This window comes from Mercurialis annua, linkage group LG7 (genome assembly GCF_937616625.2).
Source record: "Mercurialis annua linkage group LG7, ddMerAnnu1.2, whole genome shotgun sequence".
NCBI classification, from domain to species: Eukaryota; Viridiplantae; Streptophyta; class Magnoliopsida; order Malpighiales; family Euphorbiaceae; genus Mercurialis; species Mercurialis annua.
Window position 1 is genome coordinate 43,923,706 of NC_065576.1, and position 21,000 is coordinate 43,944,705.

Here is a 21,000-nt window from a genome sequence, read left to right on the forward strand (position 1 = left end):
TGCTTTCCGAAGCATGAAGTGAGATTAAGTATAAGTGAAGTTTGGATTATAAGTAAAAAGTAAGTATATGTAAATTCGAGGACGAATTTATATAAGGGGGAGAGAATGTAATAACCCGGAAATTTAAGAGTTAAAATATAGCCACGTGTCTAATATTTTATTAGACGGGAGTAGGTAAATTAAATTTAAAGATAAATTTAATTTACAAGTGTCCCTAAATTTTTATTATGGCTATAGGATTGCAAATTTAAATTTTTAGAATTTAAATTTGATTAGTTATATAGTTAACGGAGAGAATATGGATTTATGAATTGGGTGTAGAATAATTCATAAGTCCCTAACGAATATTTTTGGTACTAATATTCGCGGAATATTTTAAAAAGGTTATCGTGAAAATTTGATAAAATTTGGAAGCAGAAATTTTATCAAGCGCAGTCAATGCGGGCTTAATAAATCGAAAATGATTTATTAACAATAAAATATAAGTCGGATGGGAATAAAAATTATATTTTTATTCTTGTTATATTTTATTAGATTTTTGGTAAAATTTTCACGAAATTTGGAAGTCGTTTCCGTTTGAGCTACGAACGACTAATTAAGAAGCTAGTACTAAAGTGGACATTTAGCCATTACTATATATATAAACCTAACTTAACAAATTGAAGGCAGAGCCTTCATTCTTTCATTCTGAAAGAATATATTGAGCTGCTTAAGCTCTGAAGCACGGTGACGATTAGGGTTTCGCGCCGTCGATCCGTTTCTCGATTCTAACTCAATTTCTTCAACGATTACTCACGTAATCGAGGTATTATATCCGTATTAAACGTTTATTTCGATTTATTTCGAATATAAACTCGTTTATAAACGGTTACCGTATCGAATTATCGTTTTAAACGTCCGTATCGATTTTGAATTGTGTATACGTGATTGTGGACGTTAGAATAGCGTTTTTGGACGTTTTAAGTAGGACGGGGGGTCCCGGAAATTCATTTCCGGGGCTGTGCGGGTGCGCAGCCCGCTGTGCGCGAGCACAGCACGGTGTGCGGGCGCACACCATGCTGTGCGGACGCACAGCATGTGCTGTGCGGGCGCACAGCAGTAAAATGCTGTGCGGGCGCACAGCTTGTACTGTGCGACCGCACAGTACTGCTGTGCGGGCGCACAGCAACCCCGACGGGATGTCGGGGTTTGTTTTCTCCGGTCTTTTGGGGGACTTTCCGGGGGCGATTCCGACGTGCTTTCGCCTAATAACCCGAGGTGTTTTCCAACCGAACCTAAAACATTTTTAATAAATGTTTTTAAATCAAAGTTAGATATTTTAAAACAATAACTTGTGTTAGAAGAAACTGAAAAGGTTTTATAACATAAACCTAAAGACTTTTAAAAGGAGATTTTAAAAGTAAAGTTAAACGTTTATAATGGACTTTAAAAGAGTTAAAGTCAACGTTTAAACAGTTTTAAATATTTAGCAATTGTGTTGCTAAATACTTAGTATATGACCGAGAATTTGTTTTGACAATTAGGTCTATACTATAAATGGTTTTCTTTAGGTATTGTGATACCTAACCAGAGAGAAGTTAGAATGTTTTCTCAAAACGAGAATTTATAATATGGTTTTAAAAAGAGACCATAAGTGCTATATGTTTGAATGATTATATGTTTGACCTAGATCTGGGTTTAAGGACCTAGAAGTTTTATAGGAAACATATATTGATGTGTTTTATCCTGTTTGCTTTGTGTGTTTAGTCCGACCAGCTAGCCAGCAGTCTGACCACAACCACAGGATTAAGTTCCAGACCTAGCGGTGTTTGTGAGTTCATTTGTTTACTTTTGAATATTAGTATTCAATTGTTTTAACTCCATAAATCGCACTAAGTATGAAACTAGCCAAGGAAGATCCACTGAAACGAGCTATCTATTGGGCAACAATAGGACTGTGTGATCACCGGTGTTAATGAACTAGATGAGAGGTAAATATTATAAGCATACATATTGAGATTAGGTTTTAAGCCAGATGCTTGCTAAGCGGCTTAAACCTAATGGGTAGTCCTGAGGTGGCAGTGATTTAAGTTCCGGCCCAGCAACCCTATACAGAGTCAAGATGGCTGTGATACATATGTATACAGCACATCCTGTATTAAACAAGAGTTGTGCATATGCATTATATATATGATAGCATTATAACATAATCAGGATTAGGGTTTCATTTGGATCGAGGACTGGTAATATTTTTATATACCGATATTTTGTCTATACGCGATTTTGGTATTTAACTGTAAACCTATCTACTCACTCAGAAATATTTATATTTCTGACCCCGTTGTTGTTTATCATTTTCAGGTACCTAGCTACCGGGTCTGGTCGAGCTTCCACCCTTTTCCATCAGGGAAGCTTATCTTGTTGTTATGTAAATAACACTTTAAACTCTTAGATGCTGCAATAGTGTATATAGGTTTGATATGCCTGTAGCCACGTCATGGTTCCTCTGTCTATATACTCTGATAGGAACCTGACTTTGTCTAGCTCTAATAAGTGGCTACTCAATAGGCATATGGTGTTTTATGGTGTCCCCTACGGGTGGCCAAGCTTCGTGTCTTTGGTCTGCAAAGACACTGTGTGTAGTTTTAGCTGGCCTTACGTTTGTGTGCCTGCTGTGCATGTTTTTAAATATGTTTGATACAACGCTTTGAAAAGAAAAGTGTTCGATATATTTTATTAAACATATTGTTCGGGTGCGCGGTTTGAGACAGGGCTGCCTGCGAGGCAAGGCACGTGAGCCAAGTCCCTGTACCACCGCACCGGTTTTCAGAAATGCGCGTGGGTCAGAATAACTAGGGTTATTCAACCAGCATTTCTGAAAACGCGATTTCGCCTATATGAATATTCTCAGAATGTGATTTCCACGTTAAACGGAAAAATGTTTTAACGGTGTTTTCTGAAAACGGGTCGTACGCGAGGTACGATCTAGATTTATATATATTTATATTTAGGAGGCGAAAAATTTATAGAGGTTTTAGGCTTGCTACGGGTTTCGGAACAACCATTCCCATTCCCTAGCGCCGGTCTCGGCTCGGGTTTCGAGGCGGAAATCGGGTCGTGATAGCTGATTATTTGATTTTCTTATTGCTTTTAAGTTGTTTTTCGCATTATTTTTCAGTGGTTTTTTAGTTGTTATCCGGTTGCTTTTCAATTGCTCTCTGGTTGCTCATATAATGTTATGCATAAAAAGTACTTTGTGTATCTAAATTTTTCTCGATAAAGTCGGTTGATTAATAAAATTTTATTCTTCAGATATATTTTTCAATTTTTTAAAGATAATGAAATTATATTTTTTAAATTTTTAAAGTGTCTAATTATTTTTATAATTTATATTTCTTACTATTTTATTATTTTTTAGTTGCTAGTCGGTTACTTTTTCACTTGCTATGTGATTGTTTTTTAATTACTCTTATATTCTTTCAATATACTATTTAATTTTGACAAAATATTGTGCATAAATTGTATTTTATACAATTTGGATATTTTTAGGTTAACGTATATATAATGGAATTATAATTTTTATAATTTTAAAGAAGTACAATTATTTTTCATAAAATAATTATTTTTTATTTTTTTGATTTTGATTGATTTTCATGTTTAGTTTAGTTGTATTTCAGTTAATCGTACCGTTTTATTAGTAAGCTATCAGTACAATATTATTACTTTTAGTACAATTCTTATTATATCTAAATTATCACGATTCATATATCGAATTTGTTCTTCATTCTAATCATTAATTTACGCTATATGTGCCATTTGTACGATTTAAAAGGAATGAGAGTTAATTTAATATACTTATTTTTGAAAAAATAACTAAATATTGTAATTAGAGTAAAAAAAAATGATGTATATTTAAGTTTAGATTAGATATAAATTATCTTTTAAAATTAGATACATCTAAATTTGTTTATCTTGCTACAAAATATCTCCAACAAAAATAGTTACAAGAAAAAAATATATTTTTTGAAAAATGCATAAACTAAAATAAAATGAGAGGCGTTCCCAAAAATAAATGCAATATGTGCAAATATTTTCAATAATCAATTACTGAAAATAAAAAAAATAATGTATATTTACAAAAATATTATAAGATAAAGTCAGTTTTTAGTAAGACAATTCAACAAACACATAATAAGAACTATTAAAAAAAAATCCAAGTTAACTTCTCTGGACAACTTATCATATTTATAAATCAAATAATTAAAATTACATTTTAATAGTCAATAAGAATGGTCATAGTGAGTTTTCATATCAAATATTGGGTAAATTAGTACAATTATGAAGTTCTCATATTTTTTTGTCTTTTAATGAAATAATCTTTTTGAAAAAATATATTAAAAAAACAATGTAATTTAGAGCTGAACTTTTTTTTGTCCAACCTTATTAGAATTTTATTAATTTGAAAGCTGCAAATGTTAATATTATAAAGAAGAAATATTAATATAGCAGGGGTTTAAAGAAAAACGGTACAAATGAATACACAGTTTATGAAAAAAGCGCAATTGTGCAAATGTTTTACCTAAAACGTATAAAAGATAACAGTTCCCCTAAAAAGAGTATTTATAAAAGAAACCCTATATTATTTTTGTTCAAAAAGCCCTTATACTATTTTTTTGTTGTTCAGGTCCATGTACTTGGTAAAAGTCCGATTTTTAGGTCCTTTTGAGGGACTGGAGGAACAAAAAAAATGTAAGTAAAGGATGGAAAACACTAAAAAAAGACCTAAAAGTCACAAATTATGTAAGTAGAGGGACCTGAAGAACAAAAAAATAGTACATGGGCTTTTTGAACAAAAATGATATAGTATAAAGGACTCTAGACGAGTTTAGCCTATCTTTAATATGATCTTAGGGTTCGGCTTCACTGCATTATTCTTTACCATAACACTCATCACTACCACGTCTAGAGGTGTACAAAATTTACATAACCCATCCAAACCAACCATGTAAAACCAACCCAAACTAGTATAATCATTTTAATCATAAACTATTGGGTTATTGAAATTTTATAACCCAACTAAAAGAGTTTCTTGGTTTATTTAGGTTGCATTTGTTAATTGATTCACCAAATTTTTTTAAAAATAATATTTTTTTAATATTTTTTTTCAAAATAAATATTTTTGGAACAATATTTTTAAAAAAAAAATCTGGGAAATTATTTTTAATTTTTTTTTATCAAAATATATTTTTCTAGAAATTTTTTTTTTCTTCTGAAAATATATTTTTTTCTGGAAAAATATTTTTTATTATTATTTTAAAAAAAAAATCAGATTGAAATTTGGGTTTTAAATTTTTCATCTAAAGTGATAAAAAAACAAAAAAAAGTAAGTTAAATAACCCATATAATTCATGTTGGTTTTGAATAACTAAACTATCATAACCCAAATTATTTGGATTATAATCCAAGATAATATTAGGAATTCAGTTTGGATGGTTATAAGCTCATAACCCAACCAAACTGAATTTGAACACCCTTAACCACGTCCACCATGACAGCCGCCCCATTTGCGATCTTCATCATTCATTCACTGGAAAAATGCAATGCACGTTATGCTGCACCATATATAATTTTGTTAAACTAATGATTTTTAAAATCAACATATGAATCATTATATTAATTCTAGCACAAAAACAGTTACACTGTAAGGAGCAGGGTAAACCTGTAAATCTGACAAAAAATGACCTATGCTACAGTCATAAACGACTTAGTTGCAAATCTGCCTTACAAACCTATAAAAGGTGAATGAAATAACTGCATTAGAGTAATACAAACTTGATTCTGCAAGAAACTCCATCCGAAAACTTAAATCATAGCAAAAATTGCTAAAACAATAAAAATCTACAACAAACAAGCTGAAAGCACCATAAGAAATTAACTTGAGTAAATCAAGAAAACTACATAAACAGAATTCATAAAGAACCGGAACAGGTGATCCCCCAAAAACATAAGATCTTGATCGAATCCATAAAACAACAACATTAACGATATTACACAAAAATAGCGGATAGAACAGCATGAAAAGATTAAAACACATAAAACTCCATAAAAGAGCAATTTATTGGAAAAACAGAAAGTATAAACACGACCTGATAGGAAGGCGATGATTTCCGGCTTTTCCCACCGTGAAAAAAAACCACCAAAATAAGCTTTATCTCTCTAGGCTTAGGTTTCTCTCAGTAGAAACCAGAGCACCGCTTAGGCCTTCCATTGTATTCAATCTACCACATTTAGTTGTGCTTGTATTCAATCTATCTAAACTCTTCATTACTACATAACTATAGTACTTGCAAATTGTGAGATTACAAATTAATTATAATTGCTAATAAAGGTTCGTTTTGCTCCCGAAATTTGACATAAAATATCAACTAAAAGTAAATTTATGGTTTTGCACAAAAACACCCACAGATTGATTAATTTGACTCATATTACCCGCTTTAATGAGGTGGCAAAAAAATGTTTGGAAGAATAAGGTCTGAGGTGGCAATAAACTATTAGTCCATTTGAAGCTAAATCAACGAAACAAAACGTTTATCTTGAGTGTATTTTTGTTCAAAATCACGATGAAAATAAAAAAACTAATCACCAAAATAAAAAAAATAACTGAATGCTCTCAAAATTAATTAACCTATAAAATCAGCTTAATTTTTTTTTATCATATTTGACCGCTTAAATTATTTTCTATTTCCATCTTCTAATTCGGTTAGTTTTCTAATTATAACATAGTATATAAATATATAAACATTATAAACATTAAATAATCTATAAAATCACTTATAGAAATTAAATATAGCGTTCCCACTCTTTGTTTTGTACATACATTGATTCATATTGGCATATAACATACATTTTGGTCTCTATACTATTACACTTTTAATGATTAAATCTCTATATTAAATAGAGTTTTCATTTTATCCCTACACATTGATTTTTTTCGTGCATTTATATCCATTTCAGTTAGAGATGTTGCATGGATGAAAATGGACAAAAAGACTTAATTTGGATGAAATTGATATGTATAAATTCAATGTGAATGTGTTTTAGTCCATGAATTAAATTATTAAAAATGTGATAATGCAGGAACTCCGATATAAATTAAGCCATTCTTATTGAATGAATAAAAATAAAAACTCAAATCCAAAAATGAGGTTAGATAGTAACTAATATTACTATATTATTAGGGATGTAATGATTTTGCATGAGGATCATTCATGGCACAACATGTTTTGCAACCTCCAGTACTAGTAAATTCGCAACAACCATGGTCACATCCCCATCCCAATCTTGGGGCTGCTTCTGTTGAATCCACTGCACATATATGATAAATATGTGATTTTTTTAATACTAAAAAAGTTATTATTTCTTTTAGGAATAAAACATAAAATAAATTATACTAACATGTTTGTTCATCTTTGAATGTCCGAGCAGAAGATTTGAGAAAGATGACTCCAAAGACGAGAGCAAACACAAAACAAGCCTTCAAATTCAAATTTTTTGTTGTAAAATCCATAGCCTAGAGATGGATTATTTTATAGAGCATGAAGAGGATGTAATATGTTGACACCCTTAAGTACAGATGGACAACCAACCAATTGTTTGTGTGCCAACTGCCAGCTGAACTACCATATCATTCGTTTTTTTTAGGTAATTAATTCTGAAAGTCACTCTACCAAAATGAAAACATGTGTACATATAGCACTACAAATAAAATGAATACCACTAAGAAGAAGAGGAAGACAAAAAGAAAGCGACAAAAAATATAGAAAAAGGAGAAGGATAAATATTTTAGTTGATCTTCGAAGTGACTCCCGGATTAGAGCAACGTTCAATCCGGAAGCACTATCAAAATCAAAAGAATAATTAACAAAAAAGGGACGCCTAAACACCGCAGATACATCTACAATATAGAAAATTTATTAATTCAAGGCTAAAGCCAGTACATCCGCCACATAAGATTGTATCGAGTCAAAACATAGACATGAATATTTAGTCGATGTAGACATTTTTGGAGGGATTAACGATGGGATACCACAGATTTCATATCGCCAAAAAAAAAACAGCACCACAAGTCTAACAAGAGGTGAGAATGTCACTTCTAATTTTTTTGGGGTATGATTCATTTTTTACTCGCTTAAATACCATAATTATCCTTACGGATTTAAGCATCTGAGAAAACTCAGGGCCCAGAACCTAAGTTCTTCTAGCTTACTTCCGTCTTTCACAGATTACCTCGATCCGTCCAAGACAAACAGAAAGCGGATCTCAACCACCGCATTTTTGGATTTACCAAGAATGATTATGGAATTAATTTCGAAAGTTGTAATAATTTGCATTCTTTTGTCTAAAGAATAGACCTAAAGACTTTATAATCATGTGTGTAATTGCATCATTCATTTAAATTTATATATGAGACATATTATGATGTATGAAATACATGCTAAAATGGATTGCATATTTCATTTGAGATTATTTATGAGATATACAAACATGTATGATTAATATGCAAAACAAGATTTTAATAGCTTTAGACCCAAAAAATCCTCCTTAAAATGTTGAAACATTAAATTTATTTTGGTTTATCATTAAATTAATTGATCAATAGCTCACAGTTAAAACAATAAACTCTTTCTTGCCGATATCACCCTAACCTTATGTAGGATAATTCAATCCAAATAAAGATTATTTTAATGCTAAATAAAATAAAAGTTTATATAGTAGAGATATTTCTACATAAGTTTTTTTTTAAAAAAACCTCTAAATGTAGTAGATAAAAAGCTAAGAACAATAATTATCGTCCTTAAAAGGGCTAACTTCATGAGATATAATTAACCCTATGAACGTATTATTTCCACACACACGTGCAACATCGATTTATATACATAATTTATTTCATTGGTACGTTGATACTTCACTTTCTTTTCTTTACCCAAACACTTTCCCCCACCACGTCCACCAGTCTCCATGGTGACAGCCGCCGCCCCATTTATGCTGCATCATATAAATTAATTTACTCAAACTACTTAAAATTGCAAATTTTAAAAAAATATAAAAATCTCCGACCTTATAACCCTTTTTCGATCTTATCTTAACGTTAAAAACTTATTAATTTTACTCTATTTCGCATTTTATCGTTTCAATTTTTTCATTTAGAAAAAATTCAAAAACGTTCTCAGTGTCATATAATAATTATACATATTTAAAATTTATTTAGATTTAGTTAAATTAATTAAAAAAATCTAAATTAATTTTAATTTGATTATGATTTTTAGTTTTAAAAATAAAAAAATTATTTGTACTTTTTTAAATGAAAATGAATTTAATTTTATCCTTAAACATGGTTAAATGATATCATTTAATTAAAAAAATTGATAAAAATTAAAAAATTAGGATACAATTGAAACTATAAAATGCAACATAGGTAAAACTGATAAATTTTTAATGTCAGGATAGGATCGAAAAGAAAATTTCGACCAAATTTAGTTGTACTTAGTCTTCATAACTATAGTACTTCAGATTGTGTAATTACAAATTTATTATAATTTAACTGCTAAATATAAAACGTAGAAAAAATATATACTATATACATGTGAATTCAAAAGTCCGACTTATTTCTTAATCATATTTGACCAATTATATAATTTTGCTTTTTCATTTTAATTCGGCTAGTTTTTTTAATTATGAAAACATAATATATAAATATATATTATTAAATAAATAAATATTTTTAATTATTAATTAATAAATAAATGATTATAAAATTTTAGTTTATGTAAAATAATAAATCTATATTATACATAAAAATACGGATGGAGATGGGGATGGGGATGGGGATGGGGATGGGGATGGGGATGGGGATGGGGGGAGAGAGGCAAATTTACTGAATAATCTTTTTCAGTTTACTACTAAATAAAAATTTTGTAGTCATTAACTAATTAGTTATTTAACTAATCACTATTATAATTAAAGTCCTAATTAGAATAGGTAGTTAGATTATCTCCAATTTAGTTTTAGTATATAAAAAATAACTAATTGTCTCCAAATTAGTAGAAATACCTATCTTTTAGTTTGGTTGAACTATAAAATTAAAATATTGTATTTGGTCAATATATTAGTATTTAAATTTCTATCTTATTATTTTTAAAGATATTATTAATAAAATTAAGTTAATTATTTAATTAAGGTTATTATAAAACCAAAAGAAGAATAAATTCAGTATGAAAAAAAAATTAATAACTGAATATATTATATTTACTTTTATAAAAATTCTTAACTAATTTAATATTAATTATAAATAAAAAAATTGATATAATTATAATAAATTTAATAATATGTTCATTAACGAATTACGTTACGAGCCACGTGCATAGCACGTAATGCGAAACTAGTATTAAAAAATGTATACAATAACTTGTAAAAATATAAAAAAAAATATTGGCGTGTCCACTCTTTATTTTAGATATATATCTATTCATATTAATTAAATGAATAAAAAAACTTAAATAAAAAAAAATTAAGGTTAGATACTAACAAGCTTCTCGAGAATTGCCACAACATTGTACACAGCCCCAATATTCTTTATATTTGCAACAACCTCCTGGACAGCGCAATCCTACTGCTTCTGTTGCATCCACTGCACAAATATAAGAAGTAAACCCGTGCTAGTTAATAATTGTTTATAAATAATGACTAAAATTTAATATGAATAAATAAATAAAAATTAATTAATGCAAAACAAGTCTTCAACTAATTATGTTAGAAAAGATCAACGAGCTGTAGCTCAAACAGTATAAGCGTAAAACGCTAGATAGCAAATGTCAAGATTGTGGGTTCAAATCCTCCCACAAACGCTCCTCTTTTTCTAATTACAAAAAAAAATTATATTAGAGAAGTATTTACTTTGCATGAGATTAGCTTCTCGAGCAGTAGCACAACATTTTTGGCAAAGACTATAAAGCCAACTGCAACAACCATGGGGGCATGCCCATCCCGGTCTTGCTGCTACTTCTGTAGAATCCACTGCACATATATAATTATTATTCTATAAGAGTAAAAAATAAAAGAGTGTTGGCATATTGACTCTCAACGTGTGATATTTATAGCTATCTAATTCCATAACGTAGAACGTAAAAAATCAAATTCTAACATTTCGCATTTAATATTATGCCAACAAAAAATAAGCAGTACTAACAGCTGCGTTCATCCTTGAATATGCGAGCAGACGCTGTGAGAAAGACGACTCCGAAGACGAGAGTAAACACAAAACAAGCTTTTGAATTCATTTTTCTTCTTTTTTCTGAATGATGCATAGCTCAGTACGTACAGATGCATTGTTTTATAGATCGAGGATTACTATGTTGACACCGTTGAGTACAGATGGACACAAACTTGATGGACAAGTCACCTACTGCATGCCCATTGCATATGCCAATTGCCACCTAAACTATAGTATCAGCCATCTCTCTCTCGATTTTCTGAAAATGGTGTTTTTTTTGCTGTAAAGAATGTAATCGTAGCAAACAAGGTCGTATCCACAGAGACAACGGATTAACTATTATTGGTATTAATTATAGCTAAAACAATTATAAATTTGAATTGAATTTGTTTAAACTAATTAACTAAAGTAAATAGAACGACAAATATTAAGATGTAAAGATAAATTAATGGCGAAGAACACTAGAGTTTCGGGATTTCACTTAATCATAAGATACATTGTCATCTATGGAATTGATGTGATTCAATGACGGTATTCAAAATTGTTTTAGTATTCTCTCGAATTAAGAAAGCCTATTCAATTAAAGTGAGTTTAATTTCTCAATCCAAACCCTAATTTAATCGAATGATGAAGGATTACAACCTATATGTCATACACAAATCCGTAGGTATATCTCTATCCTACGGTAGTTATGCGAATTAATTCTAGATCAGAATTTATATTTCATCTCTCAATACTTCACATAAATTCTAGATAAAGTTCAATTAACGGCCAAACAATCAAACAACGATAAACACAAGAATTAATTACTGAAAACACGATATTAAACAATCTCTTGCTAATATAAAACTTCAATCCATAAAATAACAATGAATCTCATAATTAAACTACATCCCTAGCTCTAATGTAAAAGTTTAGCTACACATAATCTGAGATTGGAAAGCAAAAACAGAATTAAAAGAGTTCATTGAGTAGAGAATAAGGAAAAACTCTTTGATTCCAGGTTAGATCAATCGTCAGTTGATTCCCTCCTTCGATCGTTAAGAATCCTTGCTCCAATCGCCAATTCGGTCTTTTTCCTCCTTGTGGTTGCTTCCAAAGTCTCTGAGTTGTGTAAAAATCGAACTCTAACTCAGCTCCACTTTTTGCCTTTTATAGTCTCCAAGTCCCAATAGAAAACCTTTAAAAACGGATTAAAACATGCTGACAACCGGACCTGCTGACCGGATCTACCGGGCAGGTCAGGCTACAGGTCCGGCTGAGTTTCTGTCTCGGCAGTAGGTTGACCGGACCTCCAGCCGGTTCTACTGGGCAGGTCTGGCTGGTAGGTAAGGCTGGCTCTGAAATGACGAATTCCGCTGCAATTTCGATCCATTCGGCTCTCCATTATACAATTGTTTGCCCCTAAAGAAAGTTAATAAACTCAACGAATCAGAGTACAATCAAACCATAATTTACATAATTTCCTAACAATTAAATCAAAATAACCTTAACAAAACACGTAAAATTATGGTTTATCAAATTCCCCCACACTTGAGCTTTTGCTTGTCCTCAAGCAAACTGATTTTAGCTCGTTCTATAACACATCAATACCCAAGAATCATAGCAAGAGATTCAGAAATTAAAAGCCACTTAAAGAAAAGTTAACAACACCAACCAAATTATAAAAATCATTCACTACATACGATGATTAGATGACCTACAAAAAAAAACAATTAAAGAAAATATCTCAAGCCTTTGTTTATTAGAATAATTAAACTACGTAAATATAGTAAACTAAAATATGAACTAAAAATCGAAAAATCATAAGTGAAAGTATGAAGAAAGTTGCTTGCTCTAATTTTTTTTTCTTTCTATTTGAGTGCGTTTTACGCTCCATCTCTTTAGTGGATGCGTTTTACGCTCCATTCCACTCTTAATTTCTTTTCAATTGAACACTCTATCTATTTGAAACGTCATCTAGCTTTTCCACCAAAAATACATCAACTAGAAAACATCAACGGTGTACTTTGCTAAGTCACAATTTCAAGTGGCTTTAAGCCCTATTCATAACCTTGACCACTAAAAATTTAAACATTTATGTTCCTAGAGTCAAAATTAGCGGAATAGTAATTTCTTCTATGACCAAGTGATTCCCAATATTTTTTTCTGGTGAGTGCGTTTTACGCTCCATCTCACCTTTTTGAAGCAACTAAATTCATACCAACACTCATTCTCATCTATTTTCGATTCAGATTAAAGTCTAAGAGATTTACAAAGGTTAATTAGTTAAATAAAGTTTTAGAATTCAACCAATTTTAATAAAAACAACAATAAACCATCGCACTAGCTACTAGTCAAAGATAACTTAAGTTGGTAATTGCAAAACCAATCAATAAGTGATAATTGATTACTTGACGCTAGTGATAATTTAAGAGGTAATCGACTCATCAAAGAACGTACAACTAAAAACAATTTGAAGGACAAGCTAAAAACTATCTTAAAATCAAACAAAAGCATAAAGCCAAATTGACTCTTCCCCCACACTTAATTCGCAGATTGCCCTCAAGATGCATAATAAATGAAAATAAATAAAAGCAATTAGAAAACATAAAACTCCTCTGACTTGTGACGTATTAACTGCGAGAGTTTCTTTATGCTATTGATGTATTGCTGCCACTAAATAAAAGGAGAAAGAGTCTTGTAACCCGCTACGACACTGGAAAAAAAATAACTAAACAACGACAATTATTAAACAAAAGATAAAGAAAATAAAATTGCAAAAGAAAATATTGGGTTGCCTCCCAATTAGCGCTTTGTTTAACGTCTTTAGCTAGACTCATTGATATGCTTCTAATGGCTCCTTGAACGATTCATGTTCGACAATATGTGAAACAGCATGGTCAATAATATCGACACTAAAACAAGAATCATCAAGTAAAGGATGTTTCATGGCTTTAAGAATATTAAATTCTTCTTTTTCACTCCCCATCCTAAAGGTAAGCTTACCTTTAACAACATCAATCAACACACCTCCTGTAGCTAAAAATGGTCTACCTAAAATCATAGATATATCATTTCCATCCTCTATTTCTAAGACAAGAAAATCTGCAGGAAAATAAAACTTGCCCACTCGCACAAATAAGTCTTCTACAATGCCTAAAGGGTATTTGATCGATCGATCGGCCAATTGTATAGACACAGTTGTGGGCTTCATTTCTTTCATGCCAAGCCTATTATAAAGAGATGCAGGCATAATATTCACACTAGCACCAAGGTCACACAAACATTTAGAGATAGTGGTATCACCAATAACACAAGGAATAGAAAAACTCCCTGGGTCCTTAAGCTTAGGTGGTAGCTTCTTTTGAAGTATGGCACTGCATTCTTCAGTTAAAGCTACGGTGGCGTACTCCTCTAGCTTGCTCTTGTTGGAAACTAGTTCTTTTAAGAACTTGGCATAGGAAGGCATCTTAGCAAGGGCCTGCAAAATAGGAATATTAAGCTCAATCTTTTTAAAGGCATTAAGAAAGTGCTGAAAACTATTGCTAGTAGTTTTCTTCTTAAGCCTTTGTGGATATGGAATAGGTGGAACATAAGGTTTGACTGAAGGATCAGCCACCACTTCCCCATCAAGATCATTCCCTTGCTTTACATCGTGCTCACTCTCTTCCTTGTCGTCTCTATCGTTGACAATCTCAATTACTTTCCTGCCTTTGCTTCCATCTCCTGCCCGAGTTTCGCTCCCTAGACTAATGGCCATAACCACCTCTCTTGGATTATTCTCAGTATTACTAGGGAGTTTGCCTTGTTCACGTTCAGCAACAGTTCGTGCCAATTGGCCCAACTGCAACTCTAATTTGTGAATTGATGCTTGACTTGACTGTGCCAACTGGTCAATTTTCGCATCCATCTTCTTAATAGTGGTATCTTGAGTCGCTAAGAACTGAGATAACATCTCTTCTACCGACGGTTTCCTGTCTGGAATATTCTGTTGTTGAGGTGGGAGAACTTGTCTTTGTTGCTGAAATCCCGGAGGTGGTGCTTGCCTATTCGCTCCTTGATCCCTCCATGAGAAATTTAGGTGGTTGTGCCATCCAGGGTTATAAGTGTTTGAGAAAGGATCATTCTTGACTTGTCTACCCTGGAAGGCTCCCATGAAATTTGCTTCCTCACTGTTTGGTGGTGTCGATCCAATGTTTGCGCACACATTTGCATTGTGTCCAAACATCCCACAAAAGGCGCATGACTCTTGATTGGAAGTATCTCTGTCTACAAGCATCTTGACTTGCTTGGTTAAATCAGCCATTTGTGCTGAGAGATCAGAATGAGAGTTGATTTCATATATTCCTGCCCTTTTTCCTCTGATTGCCTTCTGCCTTGAATTCATTGCCAATTTCTCATAGGTTTTCATGAGTTCTGCAGCTGTGGTATCTCCATAGTAATCTCCAGAAGCTGTGTCAACTAGCGTTTGACAATTAACGTTCATGCCATCATAGAAAAACTGAGTCAGCAAATTCTCTAGCACTTGGTGATGAGGGCATTGAGTTAAGAGCAGCTTAAACCTTTCCCATGCTTCATGAAAAGATTTTGGATCTCGTTGCACAAAGTTGCAAATTTTTGCCCTGAGATCCATGGTCTTTTGTGGTGAGTAGAACCTCAGCATGAATTCATTGTAGACATCCTCCCATGTGAGAAAAACACCTTCTGGCTGGTTCAATAACCACTATCTCGCGTCTCCTTTCAGACAATGAGGAAAACATCTCGTCCTTAACTCATCCTCATTGAGATTTTTCAGCGGTAAAGTCTGCACAATACCATAGAAATCTCTGATAAAGGCTAGTGAGTCTTCAGTAGCCGTTCCATTAAACTGAGGCAGCATATTGAGATGGAAAGTTTTCAGCTCGTAGTTCCTTGCTGCTTCACTCAAACGGATACATGACGGATTAGCAATAACTGTTGGCCTTTGAATATCACGTAGCCTTTGTGCTTGATTGGGGTTAGCTAGTTCGTCCATGTTTTCAGCTTGTCTTCTTCTTGCTCTATTTGCACGGCACGTTCGTTCAATCTCTGGATTCAGCTCAAGTATTTCTTCGTTATTAAGACTTTTTGATCGTCTCAATAGCATTCAAATCCTGAAGTTGACAAAGAGAATTGAAAGAATAAGACTAAAAGTAAAGACTAGAATCAATAAAATAATGGTTAAAAACAACGTTGTCCCCGGCAACGGCGCCAAAAACTTGATAGCTAAAAATGCAACTCCTGCAAGTATACAGAATGTAATCGTAGCAAACAAGGTCGTATCCACAGAGACAACGGATTAACTATTATTTGTATTAATTATAGCTAAAACAATTATAAATTTGAATTGAATTTGTTTAAACTAATTAACTAAAGTAAATAGAACGACAAATATTAAGATGTAAAGATAAATTAATGGCGAAGAACACTATAGTTTCGGGATTTCACTTAATCATAAGATACATTGTCATCTATGGAATTGATGTGATTCAATGACGGTATTCAAAATTGCTTTAGTATTCTCTCGAATTAAGAAAGCCTATTCAATTAAAGTGAGTTTAATTTCTCAATCCAAACCCTAATTTAATCGAATGATGAAGGATTACAACCTATATGTCATACACAAATCCGTAGGTATATCTCTATCCTACGGTAGTTATGCGAATTAATTCTAGATCAGAATTTATATTTCATCTCTCAATACTTCACATAAATTCTAGATAAAGTTCAATTAACGGCCAAACAATCAAACAACGATAAACACAAGAATTAATTACTGAAAACACGATATTAAACAATCTCTTGCTAATATAAAACTTCAATCCATAAAATAACAATGAATCTCATAATTAAACTACATCCCTAGCTCTAATGTAAAAGTTTAGCTACACATAATCTGAGATTGGAAAGCAAAAACAGAATTAAAAGAGTTCATTGAGTAGAGAATAAGGAAAAACTCTTTGATTCCAGGTTAGATCAATCGTCAGTTGATTCCCTCCTTCGATCGTTAAGAATCCTTGCTCCAATCGCCAATTCGGTCTTTTTCCTCCTTGTGGTTGCTTCCAAAGTCTCTGAGTTGTGTAAAAATCGAACTCTAACTCAGCTCCACTTTTTGCCTTTTATAGTCTCCAAGTCCCAATAGAAAACCTTTAAAAACGGATTAAAACATGCTGACAACCGGACCTGCTGACCGGATCTACCGGGCAGGTCAGGCTACAGGTCCGGCTGAGTTTCTGTCTCGGCAGTAGGTTGACCGGACCTCCAGCCGGTTCTACTGGGCAGGTCAGGCTGGTAGGTAAGGCTGGCTCTGAAATGACGAATTCCGCTGCAATTTCGATCCATTCGGCTCTCCATTATACAATTGTTTGCCCCTAAAGAAAGTTAATAAACTCAACGAATCAGAGTACAATCAAACCATAATTTACATAATTTCATAACAATTAAATCAAAATAACCTTAACAAAACACGTAAAATTATGGTTTATCACCTACTCTATAGGACTGGTGACTTACTCGGAAACCTTTTCAGGCATCTCTCAGATTATTTCAGAAGATATCATCGGTGTCTCTATTCAGGGGCGGAACCACGATTAGGCTCGGGTAGGCTCGAGCCCGAGTTGCCGTGGAAAAACTCACAGGTCGGAAATAAGATCGTTGAACTTAGAGGTGAATATGCTTGTAGATTCGGTTAGGCTCTAGCCTCTAGCCCGGGCTGAGATTCAAAGGTAGAGGTATTCTGTTGAAGATGTGGAGAGTTTAGAGCTCTGTTCGATTGCCGCCGCACCTAAATATTAACCCTAATTGTGCTGTGGAGAAGACGACTCATTTCATTTGTTTTCATTTAGAAGGCAAACGACATCGTTTGGCCTTCCATTTAATGAGAACATAAGGGCCTAAAAGCCCCTTATCTGTTTCAATCAACATAATAAGGGCCTTTTAAGTTTTTAACCATAATGTCTTACTCAAGTAGTCAAATGTCTTATAAGTTATAATATCTGTTTTTTTTTTGAGAGATTTAAGAATTACCTAAAATATAAAAATAATAGGACTTTATACCTCAATAAAAAAAAATTAATAAAAATACATCATAATTTTTGCTCTCTTAAAATTATACTCTCAGTGTTTTGATATTTATGATTTTACTTTGACAAATAACATGTGCTCACTCTCTCTTATTTTCTCTCTCCCCGATAAATTACACATGGCATATCTCTCTTTTGTGCAGACAACATTTCCTTTCTTCCCTTTTTATCAATCTTTTGTTTTTTTGAAAATCACCTGTTGACATTTTTTTTTATTCTTTTCTAAACTATCGTTGGAATTTATTTGTTCTTCTTTGATTTATCTATTAATATATTTTTTATTTGTTCAAATATCTTTTGTTTTCTAAATTAATTCTAAATAATTTTTTTAATTAAAATATCAAATTTCTATTAATTTTAAATTATGTGCTACTATTCAAAAATTAAAATAAAATTCTTTTGTGATTCTTTTTCTTGTAAGAGGGGAAACTGGGCAACGCCCGATAGTGAGACGACGCCGTTTTAGTGTTGTTGATATTATTCATCGAGCAAATAGTCATTACAGTCCCTCAACTTATATATTGACTAAATTAGATCATAAATATTATCATATATAAACTTATCATACATATTATCACATTATCGTAATATTATCATTACGTTATCATGTCATTATCAGTATCTTATGTAACATATTATTATATGATAATGTGATGATAATGCTGGATAATATTAGACAAAATCACCGTATTATCTTATCATATGATTATATCACCTTATCATATGATTATCACAGTTTCACCTTAACATGTAATTATCAGTGTATCATATTGCATGTTATCTTATTATCATGCCACTATCATTATCGTAAGCAGATTATTATCATCTCGTTATCATAATTTTTTTGTAATTTTTTTTCCATGCCATATTATCATTTTATTATCGATAAGAACATTATCATACTATTTTCTTCACATTATCATCTCGTTATCATAATCTTTATGTAATTTTTTCCATATAGGTATCATATTATTTAGCATAATGTTATCATAACTTTATTATTTAATTATCATCAGGTTATCACTAGTATCATGAATCTTTTTGTTAAAATATTTTCACATACATTATCATCCAATTATCATAACCTCATTATACTTCATATCATCTAGTTATCATACTGCAGTGTTATGATAACGATATAATAATATAGTGATACTTACATGATAATCAGACACTGCATAACATTATCATTCTGTTATCATAATGATACTAACATGACAAATTAGAAACTGCATAACATTATCATTCTGTTATCATAGTGATACTAACATGACAAATCAAAAACTGCATAACATTATCATTCTGTTATCATGAAATCCTTCTATAATTTTTTTTATGTATGTTATCATAATCTTATCATACTTTATTGTCATATAGTTATCATAACATTATCACACTAGAGTGTTATGATAACGACATGATAACACAGTGATACTGACTTGATAATCAAAAATTGTTTTATCATAATATTATCATAGATATTATCATGTCGTTGTCATAACATTATCATTTAGGTACAATAATATATTATTATTTCGGTATTATATGATTATACTATGATAACGAGATGATTATAACTCTGTGCAAATTCAGCTAATATACGCATTTACACTAATATAAAAAATGAACAAAGAAGAGATAAAAAATACACAAATGATCAAACAAATAGTTTTACAGGGTAGCATAAAGTATTAGCATGTGTTTGTTCAATAATCTCAATAATAAGCATTAGATCAAAGAACCTTCTCTGGTTCTTATTTTCCTCCATTTTCAATCATATGAAATGCGTAGCTAGCATTAAATCAAAAATTCAATAAAATCTTAAAGAAACATATTCATGTACAGTGTAGACAGTAGCAATATTAATTAGCATTTAGCCATCTTAGCCCACTATAATGAAATTCATAGAACAAAGTGCATAGTTATACCCAAAATGTATGCACATATTTACCCTCTGATTTGCAATGTTTACACACGAATCATTATTCTCAGACAAAATAAAAAACTAGGAAAACTTTCACTTGTTTAATATTAAGAATTTCTCATCAAACCCAGAAAAAGAAAATGTTCTGCTACGTAAATCACAAATGCAGCCGCATCTTCACTGCACTGCTTGTCACTTGAGGAACAAGTTTAAAATTACAATTGGTATCATGAAATTATTACTATTTTCTAAAAAAATACTTATGAAATTAACTATGACATCTCCATATATGAAATTAACCAATTCAATTCACTCTAAACAATATGAAATCAAAAAGAAACCCTAAAAATCGATTAAAAAATTGCTTCTTGATCGTTGTTGACGCCGACTAGGAAAACCATCTCTGCAACCGTCAAAGCACAAGTTTGGCAAATAAAAACCAAAAGCGACGTTGTTAGTGTAAGCTCAACTACAAAAATCAATAATGAGCAGCGGTAGTAGATAACGGTAAAAAAAGGGCACAAATTGGGTTTCTCCGGCAAAGGACTGGAGAAGCAAGCAGCAAATGTGGAGTCTGCTTATGTGGATCTAAAACGGGTCACAAAGTCGAGCGGGTAAGGGTTGTAGAACGGATGATGGCGGTGGTGTTCTGTGAAATAATCATGAGAAGATGAGAAAAAGGAGAAATAGGAAGAAGAGTAAAAAATAAAGACAAGATAATTATAGAGTATTATAAGACAAAATTC

The 21,000-nt window shown here is 31.7% G+C and overlaps 2 protein-coding genes and 1 long non-coding RNA gene across 3 annotated transcripts; all 3 read right to left on the reverse strand.

Annotated features, from left to right (window-relative positions):
- Positions 1–7,185: 7,185 nt before the first annotated feature.
- LOC126655142 (uncharacterized) lies at positions 7,186–7,517 on the reverse strand. The gene is made up of 2 exons (XR_007632950.1): positions 7,435–7,517; positions 7,186–7,344 (listed from the first exon to the last, which is right to left on the reverse strand). It is a non-coding gene; the product is annotated as an uncharacterized LOC126655142 (long non-coding RNA).
- Positions 7,518–8,830: 1,313 nt separating this feature from the next.
- Positions 8,831–11,324, reverse strand: LOC126654463 (CYC02 protein-like). Its single transcript, XM_050348323.1, has 4 exons — positions 11,225–11,324; positions 10,933–11,052; positions 10,565–10,666; positions 8,831–9,024 (listed from the first exon to the last, which is right to left on the reverse strand). The coding sequence occupies exons 1-4, from the start codon at positions 11,313–11,315 to the stop codon at positions 9,020–9,022; spliced, it is 318 nt and encodes a 105-aa protein (XP_050204280.1). The 5' UTR covers positions 11,316–11,324; the 3' UTR covers positions 8,831–9,019.
- A 2,742-nt stretch (positions 11,325–14,066) lies between these two features.
- Positions 14,067–15,893, reverse strand: LOC126657228 (uncharacterized). Its single transcript, XM_050351889.1, has one exon. It carries the CDS (start codon positions 15,891–15,893, stop codon positions 14,067–14,069), a length of 1,827 nt encoding a protein of 608 aa, XP_050207846.1.
- Positions 15,894–21,000: the final 5,107 nt, after the last annotated feature.

Excerpts from the sequence above, each read along its gene's own strand:
- LOC126654463 (XM_050348323.1), bottom strand. The coding sequence starts at position 11,315 with ATGAATTCAAAAGCTTGTTTTGTGTTTACTCTCGTCTTCGGAGTCGTC. Across the intron at positions 11,053-11,224 it reads ATTCAAGGATGAACGCAGCT|TGGATTCTACAGAAGTAGCA; the intron begins GTTAGTACTGCT and ends ATATATGTGCAG. Across the intron at positions 10,667-10,932 it reads AGAAGCTAATCTCATGCAAA|TGGATGCAACAGAAGCAGTA; the intron begins GTAAATACTTCT and ends ATATTTGTGCAG.
- LOC126657228 (XM_050351889.1), bottom strand. The coding sequence starts at position 15,893 with ATGCTGAGGTTCTACTCACCACAAAAGACCATGGATCTCAGGGCAAAA.